Here is a 17,688-nt window from a genome sequence, read left to right as displayed (position 1 = left end):
GACCGAGTCCAGCTCCATCCCGAGAAAAGAGATCCTCTGCACCGGGGCGAGTTTGCTCTTTTCCCAGTTGACCTGCAACCCCAATAGGCGGAGATGCCGGAGCACCTCGTCTCTGTGCGCAGTCAATTGCTCCCGAGAGTGGGCTAAAATCAGCCAGTCGTCGAGATAATTGAGTACGCGGATGCCCGCAAGCCGCAGAGGCGCTAGGGCACCCTCCGCGAGTTTGGTGAAGACCCGCGGAGACAGAGAGAGCCCGAAGGGGAGGACCTTGTACTGCCATGCTCGACCTTCGAACGCAAACCGCAGAAACTGACGGTGGCGTGGAAGAATGGAGACATGAAAATACGCGTCCTTCAGGTCTATGGCTGCAAACCAATCCTGAGGACGAACGCATCGGAGGATGCGCCTCTGCGTAAGCATTCTGAACGGCAGCTTGTGAAGGCAGCGATTCAAAACGCGCAGATCTAGGATTGGCCGTGACCCACCGCTCTTTTTGGGTACGATGAAGAACGGGCTGTAAAACCCGCTCTCCATCTCGGCTGGAGGCACCGGCTCGATTGCACCCTTCGCCAGGAGGGCAGCAATCTCCTCTCGCAAGACAGGGGCGGACAGGGGATTGACCCTGGTGAAATACACGCCTGTAAACCTGGGAGGCCGTTTGGAGAACTGTAGTTCGTAGCCGAGTCTGATCGTGCGTATGAGCCACCGCGAGGGGCTGGCCCGCGCTAACCAAGCAGGCAGAGCCCTCGCTAATGACGTCATCGCAGCAATCGTTGACGTACCCGCGGAGGGGCAGCGAGGAGCGGGTGTGCTGATCCGGGGAGCGCGAGGGTCCCACAGAAGAGCTGGAGGAGAGCGTTTCGCTCTGGCTCCGCACCCTGACTCCTGAGAGGGGGCTTGGGGGCTGGGAGAAGGGAGACCGTCCCCCCAGCGCCCGAGAGCCGCTGGCGGAGCATGCAAGCCCTGCGAGCTGAGAGGCAGCGCGTCCCAGACTGGCGGGGCTTGAGCTGTCACATCCGGGGAAGGGAGAAAATGCTCTTTGATCGAAACTTTGGTGGCACTGAAAAGTACCGTTGGATTTTGGGCCCCGCCCTCCAGCGGGGAAAGAGCAAGTCTCCTCTTCTCCGGATGGCCTGTCTCAGGGACGCTTCGCGGTCCGTTTACCGGACTTAGCGGCGCCCTGGGCAGGAGGGGCTACCGGCTTTCGGCGTGCTCGACGCGCTCGCTTCGCCGGAGGCGGAGGCGGGGGCGGGGCATCGGCCGTTGGCGGGCGCCCTCGGCGAGGAACAGCGGAGGTGGATGGCTCGGCCGGGGATGGAGCGGGCTTACGGCCCCGCCGATAGATGACTCTGCCCATCGCATCCGACTGCTCGCTCACCGCCTTGAACTCCTGGGTGAATTCACCGACGGTGTCGCCGAACAGGCCAGCCTGGGATATGGGCGCGTCAAGAAAGCGAACTTTGTCGACATCGCGCATATCTGCCAGGTTTAGCCAGAGGTGGCGTTCCTGGACCACAAGTGTGGACATCGTCCTCCCCAGTGTGCAGGCGGCGGACTTAGTGGTCCGGAGAGCATAGTCGGTCGCCGTACGCAGCTCGTGTAACAAGCCTGGGTTAGACCCACCCTCGTGCAGCTCAGCCAGCGCCTGCGCTTGGTAGCGCTGGTAGGTGGCCATCGCATGCAAGGCGGAAGCTGCCTGGCCCGCAGCCTTGTAAGCTCTAGCTCCGAGGGAGGCAGAAAACTTACAGGCTTTGGACGGGAGACGGGGCGGACCACGCAAAGCGGGGGCGCCACGCGGACAAAGATTGACCGCAATGGCGCGCTCCACCTGCGGGATCGCCTCATACCCCCTGGCAGCTCCACCATCCAGGGTGGTGAGGGCGGAGGCGGACGCAGCGCGGGCAGAGAAAGGTGCCCTCCAGGACTGCGTAAGCCTACTGTGCACTTCCGGGAAGAAGGGGACGAGAGGCTTCGAAGGCTTCGCCTTCTGATCCTCTACGTAACACCCATCTAGTCGGTCCGGCCGCGGGGCTGGGGGATAAACCATCTCCAACCCGACGGCCGAAGCAGCCCGAGAAAGCACGGCCAACATGTCCGCTTCAGGATCCGTTTTGACGGCGCTCGCTTGCCCAGAGGGGGCGAGCGGGTCCGGATCATCGTCGGACAATGAAAGCCCGCCCTCCGATGCCGCGGAGGACATCTGATCTCCGGTGTCAGCGAGCGTGAGAGCTACCATCTGATTAGACGGATCACTCTCAGTACCCGAAGCTTTGATGGAGCGCTTGGAGGAGCGAGAGGTCCGCGAGCCCGTGGAGCGGCGGATTGTCTTTCGCTGAAGCCCTCAGATCTGCCCGAGCGCCCGCTGCAGAACAGGAGGCAACTGGGGTGGCTCGCTCTCTTACGAAAGCTAACCGCGATCTCAACTGCGCAACGGTCATGGCATCGCAGTGACGACATGAACCGCCCCCGAGCACCACATTAACATGCTGGACCCCCAAACATGTAATGCAGTGATCGTGTCCATCATCCGGAGCCAGGAAACCCCCGCAACCAGAAACGCACAGTCGGAGCGCCATCCTGAAAAGGACATGCTGCACGACTGTGTTGCTCTTTTAGGATTTGCAACAATACGCACCGCTCTTGGAGGACCGGACCCAAAGGGACGCCAGGCAAGGGAGATACCCAGCTCGACCGTCTGCCGCTGCGTGGACTCGCTCTGGACCGGGATGAAAATCGTTCTCTCGAATGGCTGTAGATCAGCAGGAGGAACCCTCATAAGCTCGATCAGAAAAGGCTCTGAAGCGAAAAGGATAGCGTCTGCTGGCGCCAGGTGAGCTTATATACTCAGTTGATTGCTTATGCCGCTCACCTGCGCAGGCTTGCGCTGCCAATTCATTCTTAATTGGCCCGTTCAATACTCTTTCAGACGAGTAGCTTCTGAACCGAACCTCCCAATGCGTGGATTTTACAATCAAATCCACTTATAGTGCTGGAGTTCCCCCCGAAGGGGAACCACAGTTGTCCAATGATTTGGCTGATTTCTCCAACTTGCTTAGTTAACCTAGTTAAGCCTTCAAATTGCACTTTAAGCTAAATAAATACTATCATCTTATAAAATATGACACACTTTCATCATGGCGAAGACAAAATGAGTTATTTAAAATTTGTTGTTAAAACTATTATGTTGAAAAATGTGTTGAAAAAAATCTCTCTGTTAAACAGCACTTATAAAAAATACCTATATATGTACCCACCTAACTACAGTGGAGCAAAAAAGTATTTAATCAGCCACCAATTGTGCCAAAAATTTCTCCCAATTAAAAAGATGAAAGGCTTGTAATATTAATCATAGGTATATCTCAACTACGAAAGAAAAAATTAGTAAAAAACCTGAAAATCACATTATATTTTTTTAATGATTTAATTGGTAAATTTCTCTGTAAATTAAGTATTTGGTCAATAACAAAAAAGCAATAGCGTGTGTGGAGACGCTGACGCAGTAAACAACATCAACACGGGAAACATGGAGATGGAAAGTCGTCAGTCCCCACAATTTGCTCCCACCAGACCTGAGATCTCTCTCATATCCACAAATTCCTCTGAATGGTGGAGAACACCATATATAAACCATAGGCGCAAGCTGCAATGATGGCCCTTTTAGTTCCGCCTTCGCCTCAAAATCATTTTAAAGTTGGGTGAACTACACACATTTTGCAGAGCTAAAAGCAAGACAATTTCTTCCATCATGGCTAGTGTGGCGTAGACGCTAGAACCTGCCTTTACGCATGCGTGACATCATAAATTGCACGGCAAGTGTAAACACGTGAATCGGATATGGGTCACTATTAAAAGAACGTGTAAATGGACAAGCTACAAAATCAAGACCTGACAGTGTAAAGAGGCTCCTCTGTCCTCCACTCATTAACTGTATTAATGGCATCTGTTTAAACTTGTTATCAGTTTAAAACACACCTGTCCACAACCTCAAACAGTAACACTCCACCTTCACTATGGCCTAGACCAAAGAACTGTCAAAGAACATAAGAAACAAAATTGTAGACCTGCACCAGGCTGGGAAGACAGAATCTGCAATAGGTAAGCAGCTTGGTGCAACTATTAGAAAATGGAAGACGTACAAGACCACTGATAATCTCCCTCGATCTGAGGCTTCACTCAAGATCTCACCCCGTGGGGTCAAAATCTTTGAAAAATGTTGAAAGTACATGCTGCCCAGTGATAGCCCCAAAACATTGTTGCTCTCAAGGAGATCTGCAAGGAGGAAGGGGCAAAATACCAGCAACAATGTGTGAAAACCTTGTGAAGACTTACAGAAAGTGTTTGACCTCTGTCATTGCCAACAAAGGGTATTTAACAAAGTATTAACAAAGAGATGTAATTTTGTTATTGACCAAATACTTACGGAGACCCGGAAGGGACGGATGGGTGGGAGAAAAAAAAAACTGAGTGATAGGAAAACATATTAATAAGGTTTTTGCGTCCCCTCATAAAGATGTTTTGCGTTATCTCACAAAACTGTTTGCCCACAAACACTTCTTTTTCACTTCATTCATGTAAACCCTCACGTTTTTGCCGAAATTCTCCCGTATTTTACCATTCTATCCCACTTTCTTTACATTAAAGCTGTGCGTTAATCATCACCTTTCATACACAACTTCTGAACCAGTGAATGCATGTATGAGCGCTGATTGACAGATGTGTTCCATACAATAAATTGATGTCAGATCAGCTTCCTTTTTTAGTGGGAGAATTTGCCCAATTGGTGGCTGACTAAACACGTTTTTGCGCCACTGTACATGGAGACATACTGTACTTAAACTGTAACCTTAAGGAATAAAGACCTGAAGCAACTGTTTCACATTCATGTCATCTGCCTCAGACAGGGCTTCTCAGCCTGCATTAAAACTTCTTGAAGAGCAAGTGGAGGTGAGGAGAGAGAGAGAGAGATGAATTTCTATGAGCTTTACCCAGGCTATATTGACAGCCATGCCTGAGTCAATAGCTCCAGTAAATGTGATGAGAGTGTGATGCTGTCCCTGTCTATTGTGGATGAAATATGACTACAGGAGATGGTAGAAGAGGAATACTGACTGCAGACCTTTCGTGCCGACTGGGGTCACAGGACAGATGATGTGTTCCAGGCTTACTGTTGGTCAAAGCCTCCCAGATTGTCACCTGAGAGGGGAAACAGAGGGATATCAGGTATGTTTGAAAAACTTTATGGAGATTTTTTCACCCTAAGGTACACACATTACGCCAGGGGTGTCCAGTCCTACACCTGAAATGCCACGGCCCTGCATATTTAATCTTAAATACACCAGAACCAACTAATCAAGATCTTAGAAGGCACACTACATATTTCGAGACATGAGTGATGAGGAAACTTGTAAAAAAAACTCTGCAGGACAATGGTATAAGTTTGAACACCCCTGACCATGAGCAAAGGAACAGTTGTAATGTAAACAGTGGCTATGGAGTGCTGCAGTGATTATGCTTTTCTGTAGGCCAAACTTGGGAAACAAGTATACATATTATCATTAAATATTCATGAAGTCCCTTCTTAACATGTTTTTGGTCTTAAAACGTTCACATGATTATTGTATAGAAGACTTTTTACCACAGTATAAAAAAGGTCATTGCAATTCAAAGATTACATTTGCAAGAAAAGGATACTGCAGGAATTGTAAATAGGCAGAAGCAAACATAATTTGCCAACAAAATACAGCATTGATGCAGCACTGTAGAAATGAAGGGACTTCTGTTGTGAAATCTACTTTAAAATTATACATTAAGTTTCCCACCAACCATTTTCTCAAGAGATATAAAGTTGATATTTCTGAATCTTGTGTTTTTCGCGGAATGGTTGTTGAGACTGTTGTGAACTTGTTTTTTTAAATTATTTGTGTTTTGATGTTGAATGTCTATTTAATATACCGAGTGGTCATAAAATTAATAAAAAGAAAAGAGATGCCATATTTTATGTAGATAAAAAAAGATACAGATAAGAATCTGTTGTTTATGTTAATCTTTTGATATTATAAGGGAAGTTTCGTAAACGCAAGTGTAAATAGTCGCAGAGGAAGCCTAATATCTCCCACTTCAAGGCTGATTTAAAAAAATATTTTGAAACTGTAAATATACTCCTAAAACTAAATGGAAATGTTCAGCAAAAACATAGCATTACAAACAAATTTCATAGAGACCTTAACCCTTAAAAAAAACTCTTGAAATAAAGAATCCAAATTTACTGTAGTTGTCATCAAATCTAGCACCACCAAGCTGTCCACTGAACCTCGAATATTCTCAGAATAAAGCATTTATTACTGTTAGCAGCATTTTTGAATTTTGGTAAAAAACGAAAAATTACTTTATGGCTTATTATTAAGTAATTAGGTATTTCTTTTTTTAACATTGTTTATTGAGTTTTTTTCCCAAGTTAAACCCAAAATAATACACAGTACAGAATAATCTAAATCAGAGGTGCCCCAACCCTTTCTTATGAAGGGCCAAAAACCAAAACCTCAATGAGACTAGTGGGCCTAAGGTAAATATAGGTGAGGTAGTTTACCATGGGTAATTTCCAAGTTAATTTAATAATGTTTAAACAAAACAAACTAATTCATAACAGAATTAAACTAGTTTTCTGCCTTGATTTGATTGCTGATGTCTTCATAGTCCTCAATCTGTCGAGTGACAGTATTTACATTTTAAATATTCAGATTAATTTATATTTAATTGAAATGTTTAATTTTAGTTAGCTTTTTTGTAGCTCAGCAATAAAACAAACAAAAAAGGTTACGTCAGTTTAGAAATCATGATCTCTGTGTTAAAGTAATTCGCCCCAACCCTCTTCATTATACTTGCTTTCCTGGGGCCAAATCAAAGGTTACAATGGGCCAACTTTGGCTTGTGGGCCCTACTTTCTTTAGATCTTTCATCCCCACACATTCCACCCTATACATGTCTCAAAGCTCCAACCTCTAGTGCCACAAATAAACCAATAAAATAAAAAAGATGAATAAAACATAAAAAAGTCCAATTTTAAGCATTCTGTCCTGTTACACCAAAGTAATAAATGAAGCTGCCCCAGAATCTGACAAACAAATCTTGCCTCTTTTTCAAGCGAAACTCATTTTTTTCTAAAGCCATATAAGATGACACTTCTTTAATCCACATGGAAGTAGACGGTGGTTTAGAATCCTTCCATCTCAAAGTTATACATTTTATAGCTGGTAGTAGGGCTAGTCTAAAAAATCTCAGATTAATTCTTTGTTAATCAAGTAGTGTAGTATCTCCTAATAGGGTAAGTCTAGGCTCTCTAGGTATATAAGTACCAACAACTATGGCAATAAACTCTAAGACCTCGTTCCAATATTCTTCAGGGCAAAGCCACAGCATATGTAGGAGAGTCCCTCTTTCTGCTTTACATCTAGGACAAAGCTTAGGCTTTACATCTAGGCTTTACATCTAGCTCTGGGTAGAAGCTTTTAAAAGAGTGCAATCTAACTGGAGTATACTGTAGTAAACTCTTTGTATCACTTTAAATTGGATGAGTTTATGACGAATATTGATAGAAAAAGTCTGAGCTTTTTTCATATACAGTATTGTTTCCCATTCGTCATCTGTTAATGAACACTCCAAGTCTTTTTCCCACTTAGATTTTATTCTGCGAATATTACCAGCCATCAGCTGTAACAACTTGGCATAGATAAAAGAGACGAGACCCTTAGGACCTTTTTTCTCAGACGAAATAGCCTCATAATAATGTATTTCTGTAGTTTGTGGACAACTTTGTCCATCTATTAACAATGCGGGAGTGTGTGACAGTATCTCAGACCTGGTCGTACTCTGATCCGGCCTCTATCAGACTCTGCTGGATGGCGTACTGTAGCAGATCATCCTCCTCCTCTCTAATGTTCTCCCTTTGGTTTCCTCCTAAAATGCTGTAGCCTCGAGGAGCCTCGAACACACAAGCTGGAATCTCTCCTCCACGGCATGAGTCTATATATTAGACAAATGAATGGAGGCCAAAGCAGATTTTGGTAGTCAGATGTATTGATTAGCGCATCTGAGTTACATTTGTACTACAAGCAGCACTATAAGGAATGCAATCATTAAACATTTATCCAATCAATTATTCTTTGGCCATTAAAAATGGCAAGGGCTTTGTCTGGACACGTTATTACTTTGTAACACCATATTTCTTAATCTAATCATCATCTTAAATGGCTTCAAACAATTACATTGAAAAGCCGGGTTGATTCTTACTTGTGGAGCTGGAGCTCGACACACTGGAAGAGTCGCTGCCTGGAGAGGGTGTCTCTGTCCTGGGACTCTCCTTCTGTCCTTCAACTTCGGTCTCCACTCGTGGCAAACCACCTTCTTCACAACCATTCAGGTTCCCGAAGGTGATCCGAGCATTCAGGATGTGGTAGATGGGAATTTCTGTGGTAAGATGTTAAAGTCTTAGTCCACGCAAAAATAAAAAACTATGTTATTAAATACTCACTCACATGTAATTGTAATTTGAAGAGACCTTCGTTCATATTTGGAACTCAAATTAAGACATTAAAGATGAAATCTGGGTGGCACGGTGGTTCAGTGGTCAGCACCATCGCCTCACAGTAACAAGGTTGCTGGTTCGAGCCCTAGCTGGGCCAGTTTGGTGTGGAGTTTGCATGTTTTCTCTGTGAAAGTGAGAGTGTATGGGTTTTCCAGTAATGGGTTACGGCTGGAAGGGCATTCGCTGCATAAAACCTATGCTGGAATAGTTGGTGGTTCATTCTACTGTGGTGACCCCTGATAAATACGGGACTAAGCTGAAGTAAAATGAATGAAAGAAGATGAAATCTGAGAACTCCTTCCTCATCCTTACTTGACAGCAATGGTCTTGAGATGTTTAAAGTCCAGAAAACATTGTGTAAACATTCCATGTATCTTCAGTGGTTTAACTATAATCATACAAATCTTTTGACCCATGTACAGTATTTATGGATAAAGTTATACATACTGAAGCTGAAGACTAAATGATTAGCCCTCCTGTTAAATTTTGATTCTTTAAATATTTAAGGTAATAAATATTTAAAATTGCAAAGAGATTTTTCTAAATTTCCTATTATATTTTCCTGGAGAAAGCATTAATTGTTTTTTTTATTTGGCCATGTCTTCTCTTCTGCATCAGGTCAGTGTGCCCATTTACTATGGGAAATGTGATACTTATGTATTGCACTATTAACTCAACAAAAGTATTTATTTGCAGTTTATTTGATGCACAAAAGTGTTCTTGGGGCTTCGCATGATTAGCTTTGAATAACTGATGTCACATGGAATGCTTTGACTATGTTTTTGGTAATCTTTCTTTACTGTGAACATCTCAGGACCCATGCTGTTTATGAAGGACAAGAGAGCTCCCGGATTTAATCTAAAATACCTCTTTTCTGTTCTAATAATAAAAAAATGGAACTAGTTTTTTAGGTGAACTAACCCTTTGGTGTCCGGCATATTTTGCTCAGCGGATGCCCTTCCAGCAATTACCCAGTACTGGGAAACACCCAATTCACTTATTGCCCATTTCCACTGAGTGGTACGGTTCGGTACACTTTTATGGCCATTTTCACTGTCAAAAGGTACCTAAAAGCGAACCTGACCCTACCACTTTTTGGGTACCTAGCGCAACAAAAGAGTACCAAAAGGTGGACCTAGACGCGCAGCTGAACCCTATTGGTTTACAAAGAGACGCCACTAGTGTACACAAGCCAGGAGAATGAAAACAAAGAAACCAGCATTTTTAAAAACACAGCCAAGACATTACATAGTAATAATATATGCATATAATACCGAGCCATGGTCGACCCGAGCTCAAACAAACCTTGTCATTGTCTTGATGAACAGCCACAAAGCCAAGAAGAACAATATCTGCCATGTCCTGTTTTTGTTTTGCAAGGCCTTATAAAAGTGTGAGCGGTTTCACTTTCTCCAGAGAGCTCGCATGCGCGTCTATATTTGAAATAATACATTTCTTGAGCTGATGATTATAAAGTGCGCATATTTATTAAAGTGCGGCTGATATCCGGTTCTTTTAGAAACGAACAAACGTGAGAGTGAAGCGCGAAAAAACAAAGCAGCATATAGTTCTTTCAGCAACCTAAACCATGAACAAACTAATATCATTACCTTTTGGACTAATATGATCTCAAGATGACGAAATTACTTTCTAACAAATGGTTGCATGTGCTGGTAAAACATAAAGATACAGATGAGAGGTTTGCACTGACTGTGGTCTATGTAGATGTTGTGTTTTTTTTTCTACTCAAATAAGGACTAAACGCACAGAGAACATGCAAACCCCACACAGAATCCCGAACTAGCGACTTTCTTGCTATGCAAAACATTTGTAATGAACAAAAAAATAACAGAGCAGATACTAAATAAAGATATGTTTGACTGGCCATATGACAGAACATGCGAGTCTCCTTTTTGACAGTTAAATCCACATTGAGGCAAATATTCACTTCACGAATTCACTACCGACTGCTTTTCTAATCTTACAGCTAGCACTCCTGGCAGACCGGCGAGTTGTTACATTCTCATAATTAACACATCATCTTATCAGCAAGGCATATCAGCATAATTTTCCATGTCTGGCTGATGCCGATGATTACATTTCAAGCAATTATCGGCTGATTAATTGAATGCTCTGACAACATTGTGCATCCTGTTTATAATACTACCTAGTAATAATACTGTGGAGCCACCTTTCCCAAAACTTACCTATCTTGACAGGGAAGCCCGGAGGCAGGCGTAAGGTGATAAAGTCTCTAAGCTTAGCGAACAGAGTGTTGGAGATGGCCATGAGGTCAATGATAGGAGCCACCTGCTCCTCCAGAGACAGAGGGTGCGATTCACACAACCACAGCTTAGCTTTGAACCTGGAAAAACAAAACACATACGAGAAGCTTGTGTGACCTCATACAGACTTGAGAGTTTTGTATGACACATCAATCAGTGATGTTCGATTATAGTGTTTCCACTTTTTTTAACTAGCTTTTGATTTTTAAGTTTCTAATTTTTTACGAAATTTCTTCAAGCTTTTGATGCTTTTGGATTATAACGGTTCATGTACGATATACCTACGGCCACATCAGTACTGTCATGCTTTTTGTTATAGTTATTGGCCCTTTAATAAAAATAAATTTAGAACTTAAGAAAAGTAAGGTCTCTCTCGCCTGCACCCGGCCTACCTCGCACCCATTTAGTGTCTCTCGTGCACCAATTCGGTCTCTCTTGCGTGCACATTTTATCGGTTGAGCACAAAAAAAAGGTATTTGAAGAATGTTGGAAACTGTAACTATTGACATCTATATTAGGAAAAACAAACACTGGAAGGCAATGGTTACAGATTTCCAACATTCTTCATAATACCTTGTTTTGTGTTCAACAGAAGAAAAAAACTCAAACTGGTTTAGAACAGCTGAAGAGAGAGCAAATGACATAAAACAGACATTTTCACTTTCCCTTTAACAATAAAGCTGTTTTAAAAATCATTCATGATAATGACACAGATGAACAATATCATTGAAATCATTTTTTAAATATTTTTCCCCAGTTGATGAGCAACTAAAAACATGAAATCCACGATGGCTTATGATTGACTGTCAAAGAATGTGAACATTTAAAGTAACAGACCATTTTTTATTTTAAACAAGAGAAAGAAATAAGTAGGGATGGCTGACGTGAAACTGATGTTTCGACAAAGTGTCGAGATCCTGAAGTGCCAGTGTTTCGAAACACTGCACGAAAGCATGATCCGAACCAGTCAGGTCACGTGACTAAGGTGATTCAAAAGACCCAAGTCCTTTGACTAAAGCGGTTCAAAGCATCGGTCATTTTAGAAGCGTTTCGAGGCCTCGCAAATTTGTGTTTAATTGACAGGGTCAGAAAAAACTTGTATCTCATGTAGCCTAGTGGACTGTGCTGCAAATGGCCCAAGTTTGAATCCCAACTTGTACAACTACTCTTAGGCCCTCTGTACACTAATACGTTTTCGTTTTAAAATGACGTTTTAGAATGAAAACAATCCATGTCCACACTGGTGTTTCACCTAACATTTCTGAACAGCTCTCCGTCCACACTATACTGCTGAAAATGCACATCACGTGACCACACACACACGTTATACGTTATACTTTTAAAATGGCCATTATTAAAACTGATATTCAGAATGAAGAAAATGAAAGGAGGCAAATATGTTATAGGCTCCGTTTTGTTATGCATATGCACACAGTGAAAATGACGGTCATATAAATATGTAGCCACATGATGCCACAACATTTTAATGTCTAAGTTAATAGCATAATGAAAATAGGCAGTTCCTTATATCATGTTTTTAATTTATTGTTAAGAAAGTGAAACAGTAGCCAGGGTGGTGTGAATGAAGCTATAAAGGCCACAGTGCCCTTAGAAGATTTACTCGACATGTCCTTAGGATTTTGTTTTCCATATCAAACTTGCGAAGTCTGAAGTTAAGGAAAGGAGGCAAGACTGACTGAACTTTGAGGAAAAAGCCCCAATCAGCAGCCACACCTCCGATTTCAGATGTCTCCATTTTCCCCAATTCAAACTGACACGCAGCAACAATGTCTCAATATGAAAACGGCCTCTTCAGCGCTTTCAAAACACTCTGATTTCAGCACTCGTAAACCTAATGGAACCTAAAAGGAAGTCATAACCATAGCAAAACTTATGTGTTTTAAAACAAAAATGTATTCTTGTAAATGGGGCCTTAAATTGTGACGATGTATTTTAATAATGTTACATTTTATGACCAAAACGAGACAAATTTATTCACAAACTGTTCATTTGGGTGTCACACCAATGGTAAAACAAAACACATTACAAGAACAGAGCATTTAAAAACTAACATCTGTAGCTGCATCACCCTGCCTGCATTCGAATCTATGCTAGTCTGGAACTCTCATCGCTTCACTAAATCACTTGAAAAGTCAACTCTACAATGTGGGGTTATATTCCTTAATTTGAAACTGTTTCTTCGCTGAAGCTGTTCCAGAGCAATACATAAAAATGATTACTAGGCGTCACTGTAGACATGGTTTCGAAACGTTTCGAATCTTCGACACATTTGATTGCGACTGTTTCAGTGTTTCATGAAGGCTCGCTTTGCCCACCACTAGAAATAAGCCACTCAGAACACCATAGCAACCATTCTGAGTAATTTACAATGTGTTTCAACATGAGAATGAAAGCAGCGTTGGACTGAAGCGCTACCTTTGTGTTTTGGTGGTGAGGTAACAGGGCTGGCCGATGTCTCTCTGACTCATGGTGGGATTAAAGTACTCGTCAGCCGTCACGGCCAGAGGGTTCGTTGTGGGGCATGATATCTGAGTCACCATAGTGTGCTGTAAAACACACACACATCACTTTGAGGCTACAGAAGTGACATAAAACCAGAAAGGCACTTCAGAAGTCTTGATAATAAATCAATGAAAATCTTGGTGGGCTCCCATTGTTAGACTCACGCCATTGTTAGGCCCCATGTGCTGTTCAGCGATACCCAGGAAGGATTGCAGAGGTGTCTTGCCGCCTGTGACAAAAACACAACACACAGCAGGTCAGATTACAGAGGACTAGCAGAATCCCAAGTATCTGTGTTACATCACAGTAACGATAGATCAGACAAAGACACTGCTTGTTTGGGAATAATCTGAGTGGGCGTTGAAATAATGAATCATCATCATATTCACTATGGCATGCCCCACAATGCACACGGCCACTGTGTTATGCTGAGGAAAATCAATCAATCAACAGCATTTGCGCTTCGTAAAAAGTTTTTAATCTGTATTTTGTTCTAAATCTTCATTTTAATGCTTTTGTTCACCAATGCTGCATTAAACAAAAAGTGAGTAAAATATTTAGCACTGTGTGATGTAGCAATGTTGTGATTTAGCAATGTGATGACAAAGCAGAATTTTCAGTATCATACTCGTTTTCAGAGATGCGATTCTTCAGTAATCCTTTAAGTATGATAAATTGTTGCTTAAAAAAACACTCATAGAGTTTTATGAAATCTGCTTTATTTTTATCAACACCTATAACAGAGGCCAGCTAGTGAAGTGCTGTACAGGTAAACCTCATTCCTCTAACCTTAAAAGGTGCTCTAGTAGTGACAGAAGCTAAGCGCCATGGTCTTACTATTCCAAGTGTAACCCACCGGTCCTACTGCACCCAAACCGGTCTGAGCTGGGATCGAACTGGTGATTATTTGTATGGGAGTTGGTTGCTCTAACAAGGAGGCTAAAGACCATGGCCCCTAACGTCTGCTGCTAGAGCTCCTTTTGATGTCAGAGGAGTGAGTTTTACGTGCACAGCACTTCCCTAGCTGGCCTCTGTTACACTCAGCCCCCTAAACCTCACTCCCATCCTAGACGAGCCCCCGATTGTAACCCACCTGTAATACTGCACCCAGCCCGGTTTATGCTGGGATCAAACCGGCAATTCTTAGAATGGGAGTCGGTTGCTCTAACAAGGAGGCTAAAGACCATGGCCCCTAACGTCTGTCGCTAGAGCTCCTTTTGATGTCAGAGGAGTGAGGTTTACTTGCACAGCACTTCGCTAGCTGGCCTTTGTTACACTCAGCCCCCTAAACCCCTCTACCATCCCAGACAAACCCCCAATTGTAACCCTACTGGTCCTACTATGGGAGTCGGTTGCTCTAACAAGGAGGCTGAAGATCAAGGCCCCTAGCTGGCCTCTGTTACACACTATTTTTCTCTTTTGACCTTTCTTGACTCTGCTTTTAGTCAAATTTAATCCAAGTATATTTGTATATCGCTTTTCACAATAATTATTGCCTCAAAGCAGCTTTTCAGAAGGTGCACATTATCGCATTACAATAAAAATCAGAAGAGTCAAGGTTATTAGTTACTATAACTTTATTAGTTATTAATAACTTTTTACCAATAGTAATTTATTAGTAATTAATAACTAATTACTAATAACTTTATCAGTTAAAGTTATTCTATCAAAATGCTCATGAAATGTATTACTTTGGCAAGTACTGTAATGTTCTACTGTACAATTTCTTTAAGTTCAACTGAACATTTCTATTAAAATACCGTTTTATTTATACAAAATATATTCCATACCCCCATTTAAGTGCTACAACCCTACATTTATCCCTCCACAATGTTGTACCTTTGGGTTTTGTTTTGTGCTGGTCTGTAAGATGGTCGGTACGCGTTCGTGTGATCAGTTCAACATTAGAGGCACAGTAAACCTAAAGCAAAGACAAACAAGAAAATATAAGTTTAGTTCACAAGCTTTATATAATTTGAAGCAGTCTGGTTTTGTCGTGTCGCCACTGCATGCTGCTTCACAGCAACCGGATCTTTACTAATCAGGTCAACGGATGAAAGTGTGTGAAAGTTTGCTACTGTGTAACACTAAGCGAATCAAGGCATAAGTGTATGAATATTAATTGGGTCACAGAGATGTTGCTTGGTAACCTTCCAGAAGTGTCCAGTCAAGTACCTTAATTAATATTCATGAGCCAAGCCTTCACCCGTAGCTGGATTTGTCAATTTGCCAGCTAATTAGCGCACAATTTAAAAGGCTTCCAATTATAGCCATGGATAACTGTCAAGATACATAAAGATATTCAGCTTGGAGAAGGTTTATCAACTGAGGTGTTTAATTTCTGTCGTCATGCATCAATACATCTTGCTTATAAATTCATTTGTTTTTAATTGAATTGTTCCATGCTTGTCCATACATATGCAAAACAAGGCAAGTTTAAGTGTATAGCTCTTTTCATCATTAACAGTTTCAGAGCAGCTTTACAGAAAATGATGATCCTGATGTTTTTAATAGCTTAACCAACCAAATATACGATTGTATGTGGGTCAGAGGCAAGATATTGGTGTCTGCATCTAATCACATTAAAAAATTACAACTTTTGCAAAAATAAAATGTCAAAATATGGATAAAATACATTTCTATTGTCATTCTGTGTAACATTTATGTCAAAATAAAACACTTATTCTATACCTGGGGTCCGTTCTTTGTACATGGAATACTCTATTAGCTGGATTTGGTTATCGACGATTTGACACGATTCAGGATTTTTTCGTTCTTTAAAGCTCATCCGAGAGTTGTTATCGTAGCAACAGTTTTGATAGTTAGGATTAGATCGGGTCATTCAAGCAAAGGTAATGCTGAAAGTATGTACCAAATTCTGATATTTTCTTACAGTATTAATTATATATAATATTACAGTAATATATACATATATATATATATAAGTTTATATAAGTTTAAAAATATATAAATAAAACTTATGCAATCTGCACATCTAAACAAAAGTAATAATGTCATGGGGTGATTCTCTTTAAAGGGATCAAATTAGAACATTTATTAATATAGACATTTATTAATTAATTAATTAATTAATATTGATAAATACAAACGTGTACTATTTTAAAGCACCAGCTTTAGTACAATTTGTGTATTATAGTAAACATGTACATTATCCCACTTTTTTAAAGGAATAATAATTTATGCAGTCTTGCACATGTTTTGACAACTAATATGACAATGATCTGATTTATACAGCATGTTATTCCTTATGCCAATTAAGAAGCTTGAATAGGCCTAGACTACTATAATAAAGAAAATCCGCTCTAAATGTAAAACATAATAAATTTCTAAATACTCTCAACACATGAAAGTGTCTGCAGCCCACAACAAAGGTGTAAAGTTATTGTGCATCATATTTGATGTAATTTTGCTCACATGGATAATTGAATATTAATCAGGTGATGTCAATATGCTGCTGCACCCTCAGCCAATCATTGCATTGCTGATCCTGATTTCGAGGATCAATAGATCTGTCCTTCACAACACACGCAACGATCTCAGATCAGTTTATCCAGATATTTTAATCTGATTCCAGCCTTGGTTGAATTGACCAGAGATCAGTTATCAAGATTAAAAGATCCAGGATCTTCTAATCATCTTAGATAATTTAAGCCAGGTAAGAAGAACGGATCCCTGCAATCAATAAAAAATACTAAGTTATTTCTAAATTTGATTATTTTTTAAAAGAATAAAAATGTCTTGCAAGAAAATGATTTTTGTTCAAAACTGACACCATTTTTGGTAAATAAGGTATTGTTAGACCGAATGACAATTCATGGTAAGAATGTATGACCCCTTTTCATCCTTGACCCATACAGTATTTGTGGATAAAGTTAGACATACTAAAACCGAAGACTAAGTTATTAGCCCTCCTGTGAAATATTATTTCATTTTCAAACATTTCCCAAGTAATATTTAACAGATCAATTATATTTTTTTCTAAGTATTTCTTTTTCTTAAAGAGAAAGTAATATTCCTTTTAGTTTGGCAGGAAAAAAGAAATCATAAATATGTAAAATCTGCTAAAGTCTTTTTTTTTTTCAAATGGCAACAGAACAACACTGTTGCCCTTGCCTAATTAACCTAAGCTGCTTATTTAATTAGCCAAAGCCTTTAAATGGCACTTTAAGCTGAATAATATCTTGCAAAATAGATTGTCATCATAGCAATGACAAAATATATTAGTTATTAGAAATTAGTTATTAAAATTATTCTGTTTAAAAATTCTCAACAAATATC

At 41.1% G+C, this 17,688-nt stretch overlaps 1 protein-coding gene and 1 long non-coding RNA gene across 5 annotated transcripts in view; one reads left to right on the top strand and one right to left on the bottom strand.

Annotated features, from left to right (window-relative positions):
• ankrd13b (ankyrin repeat domain 13B) overlaps positions 1–17,688 on the bottom strand; it is a 59,120-nt gene that overhangs the window by 7,831 nt on the left and 33,601 nt on the right. For 3 of the 4 annotated variants that reach the window (XR_015508743.1, XR_015508744.1, NM_001030229.2), the window contains exons 8-14: positions 15,229–15,310; positions 13,554–13,618; positions 13,303–13,433; positions 10,789–10,946; positions 8,287–8,463; positions 7,856–8,019; positions 5,117–5,193 (exon numbers count right to left, since the gene is read on the bottom strand). Coding sequence is in view for 1 of the 4 variants with exons in the window: in NM_001030229.2 (NP_001025400.2) it covers positions 5,117–5,193; positions 7,856–8,019; positions 8,287–8,463; positions 10,789–10,946; positions 13,303–13,433; positions 13,554–13,618; positions 15,229–15,310 (854 nt within the window). In the remaining 3 variants the exon portion in view is untranslated. Of the gene's footprint in view, positions 1–5,109; positions 5,194–7,855; positions 8,020–8,286; positions 8,464–10,788; positions 10,947–13,302; positions 13,434–13,553; positions 13,619–15,228; positions 15,311–17,688 lie in introns of all 4 variants that reach the window. The other variant, XR_015508745.1, reaches the window with a different exon arrangement.
• Positions 1–17,688, top strand: part of LOC147833700 (uncharacterized) — a 41,784-nt gene that overhangs the window by 7,612 nt on the left and 16,484 nt on the right. The window contains exon 2 of the long non-coding RNA XR_015509603.1: positions 5,085–5,220. This is a non-coding gene — a long non-coding RNA (uncharacterized LOC147833700). The remainder of the gene's footprint in view (positions 1–5,084; positions 5,221–17,688) is intronic.

The sequence above is a fragment of the Danio rerio genome, chromosome 15, assembly GCF_052040795.2.
Source record: "Danio rerio strain M-AB ecotype USA chromosome 15, GRCz13ab, whole genome shotgun sequence".
NCBI lineage: Eukaryota > Metazoa > Chordata > Actinopteri > Cypriniformes > Danionidae > Danio > Danio rerio.
The sequence above is the reverse complement of the archived record's forward strand: the minus strand, read 5'-3'. Positions and strand labels throughout refer to the sequence as shown.